At 41.1% G+C, this 5,004-nt stretch overlaps 1 protein-coding gene across 1 annotated transcript; it reads right to left on the bottom strand.

Moving 5' to 3' along the window:
- Nucleotides 1-704: 704 nt before the first annotated feature.
- On the bottom strand, nucleotides 705-3,112 carry LOC129250264 (organic cation transporter protein-like). The gene is made up of 5 exons (XM_054889902.1): nucleotides 2,731-3,112; nucleotides 2,287-2,641; nucleotides 2,062-2,205; nucleotides 1,798-1,988; nucleotides 705-1,688 (listed from the first exon to the last, which is right to left on the bottom strand). Exons 1-5 carry the CDS (start codon nucleotides 2,744-2,746, stop codon nucleotides 907-909), a joined length of 1,488 nt encoding a protein of 495 aa, XP_054745877.1. The 5' UTR covers nucleotides 2,747-3,112; the 3' UTR covers nucleotides 705-906.
- Between the last annotated feature and the right edge of the window lie 1,892 nt (nucleotides 3,113-5,004).

Below are 5,004 nucleotides of genomic sequence, written 5' to 3' on the forward strand. Positions count from 1 at the left end.
GCTTTACAGGCCGATTCAAATTCGAATTATTTAGCTGTATGCGTACAGAAGGTTTAAAATTTACGTTCCCTACAAACCGATCCGCCCTAATGTTCATAAGTGCAGGTATTCGCAATGTATCTGTGTCAAATGTGTGAATATTAGCTGAACACTGCTTTCTCTCGCGCTTACCTTAACGCGAACGAGTTTTCGAAAAAATTGCTGCTTACAATTTTCGTTGAACATTTTAACCCTCTAGTTGCCTTTTTTAATGTCTTTTCATTATAGCTGTTTTTAGAACGGATCAAAAGTGCCCATTTCATTGAAAGTTTTAAGCCTCTAATGTCGTTTTTAATGGCCCTTTCATTATAGCTGTTTTGAGAACTGGTAAAAAGAGGCCGTTACGTTGAACATTTTAACCCTCTAATTGCCTTTTTAATGACCATTTATTTCAGCTGTTTTGGTAACAAGTAAAAAGCGTCGATTTACGCACTTTTAGCTGAAAATCAAAAAAGGATCAAAACTGGTCAAAACGTTGAGGTTCTATAGTTCTATCGCGCGCTGTATACGTTTTACTTACCTTAATCCTGTGAGTCTGACATTTTTTCAAGGACGTCTATTAAACAAAAACGGTTTTTTTTAATTTCTCCGGCAGCAAACCTTTAACGACCTTTCCCTACCAATTTGTTATACAACACCCCAACAAAAAGTAAATAATTCTCATCTTTTCTATAAGTAAACTAAAAGCTTTCTTTATTTATAACCATTTTTATAACATAATCAACAATGATATCATCCAGTTCCCTGTATCCTACATGTATACGCTTTGCTTTTTATTTGTATAAATTTGTTTTAATAGAAATACCTGATTGCTAGTTACAACAGTTAGCGCTTTGCTTTATCTTAACATATTTACTACTGTCTTATTTACAATTGCGCAGTTTTCTTGTTTTTGCCAAATGTTTCACCATCTTCGATGGTCTCGGGCAGCGGGAAGCCACGTGTCTCTGGCATAAGGAAGACTGAAGCAGCTGCCGCCAAAGAAAATCCGCCAAATACTGCCGGCGGTATCCACTTACCCTGTGCCGACATATCCGATACAAATGGCGCGATAATCGAACCCACACGGCCCACAAACGAGCACAACCCTACACCTGAGTTACGCACCACTGTCGGAAATAATTCGCCACCATAGAGGTAAACATTCGGAAATGTGATCGATGCGCCAAAAAGGCCTATCGTCGCCATAGCCATCGTCAATGTGCTGCTCAGTGAGGGCACAAAAGCCATTATCAACAAAGCAGTGCCGCTGAGAAGATTCGAGAGGAAGAGCGTAATGCGACGCCCAAGATACTTGGTCATCGGAATACAGATAAGTGTGCCTGGCACTCCAAGCGTAGCGCCTATAGAGACATTTATAAATATATTGCCGCTGAGTTGAGATATATGCTGTGATACGCCATAGTAGACCAGACATACGACCAGCCAATTAAAGGCCATGGCTAGAGTTTTCTGTAATAGATAAGGATGACGAAAAAGGTCGAGTATGTTGCCTTTCTTCGAAGTAGGTGTGTCAGCGATAATCTTTGAGGCCTGCACGAGCTCGTTGTGTATATTATCGGTGGGCATATTATTCCGCTTGCAGCCAGCTTCGAGTATTTGAACGGCGCGCTCAGTACGACCGGTAGTGAAAAGCCAACGCGGAGACTCTGAAAAGGAGAGGAGAGAATGTTATCAATTTCGCAAACAACAAGTTGTTTTGCATGTGTGTTTGTGTGTATTGGTGCGTATATTTAGTGCATATGTGTGCGTACGTACCGGGCACAGTCCAAAAGTATAGTAAATAGACAACTGAGAAGGATGAGAATGACAAATGATACCAACGCCAATGACGTAAATAATAGGCGAAGAGCGGCAATGTGGCATGACCCAAATTGAATGGAATCTGATAGAGTATAGCCATAATTTCACGTTTGCTTTGGCCCACAACTTCCATGATAATAGTGAAACTATTGGAGAAAGCGATTAAATGCTTTAGTGTACCACATTTTAACTTTATCACAAATTTTAGATTCTACTCACCCTGTGGACATGGTGGCGCCTGTGGCAAAACCATCCAGAAAACGAAAAACTGCAAAAAGCCAAAACCATGGAGAAGCGGAAACAAGGCAACCAAAAATTAATTGCATAACACAGGCACTCACGAACATGGGACGGCGACCCCATCTGTAGAGAATGATTACACAAATATTTAGTCATAGATATCGCACTAAAAAATATTAAAGAGTATGCCACTCCACTACCTACTTATCGGAAAATAGTCCAAAAACTATGCTGCCCAGCATAATGCCAATCATCACAAAGCTTTGTGCCAAACTGGATAGCCAAGAACGGCCACAGATTAAATTCCATTCACTGATGATATTCTCCTGGAAAACACTGCGGTCGTAGGTGACTTCTTTACACGCAGCAGAGCAGACATCGGTATTGTTATCGGGCACAGCGCAAGTGCTCTCTAGAGGAGACTGCAGGAATACCATAGAAACCTGCACCCAGCCGGTGGGAAATTTCGCAAGAAAAATCCATAAACAGACTATGAGCTGCCAAGGGCCCAAATCACTGCCCAAAATCGAGATGATTGGGTCAGGTCGCGTGGGCTTGTCTGTAAATTAAATACCCATAAGTATGTGCATACCACTGCGCTCCGCCCTGACTTTAGCACATCTGCGTCTGTCTGTCCACGCAACTCACCATCACGTTTCTCCATTCTGCGCGTTGTATGCTCTCCTGTCGCTGTTGCAACACAAAGAACTCGTTTTTTCTTCTTCTTCTTGTTCAACACCAAGAAGGCAATCCACCTTCAAACTCTACACTTCTTCACAATTTTTATTTATTTTCGTTTGCGTTTTTTTTTTCGTTTCGTGCGCACAACTCCTTCACGTTCAGCTTAGCTCGCTGTTGTCGGCGCGAATGCTGCACTAAGTGACAAACAAAATAGTGACCACCGAAATTAGCGCCGCGTAGATTAGATTAAGCGGATACGAGATACATTTTACAGTTAAATAATTTTAATACATCAAATTTATTACTAGTTTTGTCTGTATTACCGCACCGCATGTAGACACCGACTCGACTCAGCTCTGCGCACAAATATTGCCTGAAGTCTGCGCCGTGCCGGCTGCGTAGGGATAGACACACTGGCACTCAAGCACTACTCCATCATGAAAGCCATACATACAGACGCACATACACATGTGTCCAATAATTAACACTCATTCACTAGCTGATATACAAGCAATAAAGCGTACAATGAATGTATGTATGTATGTTTATAGATAGATTTAAGTAAATGCACACATTTGTTTAAATATTTGTCTGTAGATCTGTGTACCATCATATCTCTTTATATCGGCAGCTTTTCTCTTTTTGGTTGTGCTTTTACCCCCGACCCGTTTTCGAGGGTAGGTTTCTATACAAGTGCGCTTTATGCGTTACATGAACGAAGTTTTGTGCAAAGGCAAGAATAGAGTGTACACACATACATATGCATATTTTACATTATAAGCGTAAATATGTATTGGCTTAACTTTGTAGGTTTGTATGAACGTCTGTATGTATGTGTATGCATTTATATAGTAGGTACACTGCCTAATCAAGGAAGGTCATTGCGAAGGTTAGTTTTGGTCGCTACGCATAGCGTCAGCTTTACTATAGGGGGATTGTGTTGGAAATAGCTTCAAAAGGAGTAACAGGATGAGTTTATTTACTATGAAAGAAAATCTACAATTAAATGAGTCATCAAAAGTGTGCATTTCCAATCACAAGCTCACTTTTTTAAATCGAAAACTTGTAACGGGTGTTTTTTTAGGTTTATAGAACTCGCAATAGGTGCATGTGGCCGCCTTAAGAGGCAGCCGTCGCCGAAAGGTAGTCCGTAGATTCGAGCACCCGCGCATGAAACAGCTAAATGATAGAAAAAGTTGTTTTCTAATAGTGGGCGCCCCCCTCGGCTGGCAATGGCAAACCTCCGAGTGTATTTCTGCCATGAAAAAGCTCCTCACAAAAACCGTTTGGCATTCGGAATCGGCGTAAAACTGTAGGTCCCTCCATTTGCGGCAAACATCGAAACACCCATCACAAATAGTAGAAGGAGCTCGGCCAAACAAGCAATAGGGTCTAAGCGCCAATAACTTATTTTATTTTTATAAGCAAAAAGGTATTACGTATGACTATTATTCAGTTTGTTCCGGTCCCAGGCTATGAACCATCAAATGACCAAAAACTCTTTTGTAGTAGCGGTGAACTCTCTGGAGGCAATAGCAAATATGGGAGTGTACTTCTGCCACAAAAAACTCAGGAAAGGTCATCACGAAGGCCATTTCAAAAATCCGTGGAAAAATAAAAACTACTACATTGTTTGGTGTAAACCATTTTTAATTTTTCGACATAGTCTCCTTTTAGGTTTATACACTTCGTCCAACGCTGTTCGAGTTTTTTGATCCATTCCGAATAATAGGATTTGTCTGAAAAATAGCCTTTCACTTCTGCAATCACCTCTTCGTTTGAATACAATTTTTTCCGCCAACCATTTCTTTAAACTGGCGAACAAATAGTTGTCCAAAGGATCCGAGGGAGCCAAGTGTGTAGAATAGGAGGGATAAGAAACGAGTTTGAACCCTATTTCCATTAACTGAGGCGTGATCTGGTGTGTTGTCGTCATTGAATAGGAAAATTACTCGACTTCCTCGATTCAAATACAAATAATGTCAAACACTAAGATAGGGGCCGATCCGGCTGGAACCTGTTGTTTGTACTTCCAAGCTACTACCCAAACATAACATCGGTACGCGCCAGTAGTGCCATCTCTCTGACTTTGCATGGACTTTTCAAACGACACTCGTTTATTCGAAGAGTTTCTTTTGCAGCAGGAAATCCAGACTATGATCATCGAGCTAACAGACCATCCATCCCACTCAATCCATCCCTGACAAAAACTCTCTTTATGTGGGGCAGCTAAGACAGACT

This window comes from Anastrepha obliqua, chromosome 1, assembly GCF_027943255.1.
Source record: "Anastrepha obliqua isolate idAnaObli1 chromosome 1, idAnaObli1_1.0, whole genome shotgun sequence".
Classification (NCBI taxonomy): Eukaryota; Metazoa; Arthropoda; class Insecta; order Diptera; family Tephritidae; genus Anastrepha; species Anastrepha obliqua.

Coding starts and splice junctions, on each gene's coding strand:
- LOC129250264 (XM_054889902.1), bottom strand. Junction 1,989..2,061: donor GGCGCCACCATGTCCACAGG/GTGAGTAGAATC, acceptor TTTCTCCAATAG/TTTCACTATTATCATGGAAG. Junction 1,689..1,797: donor ATACTTTTGGACTGTGCCCG/GTACGTACGCAC, acceptor TCTCCTTTTCAG/AGTCTCCGCGTTGGCTTTTC.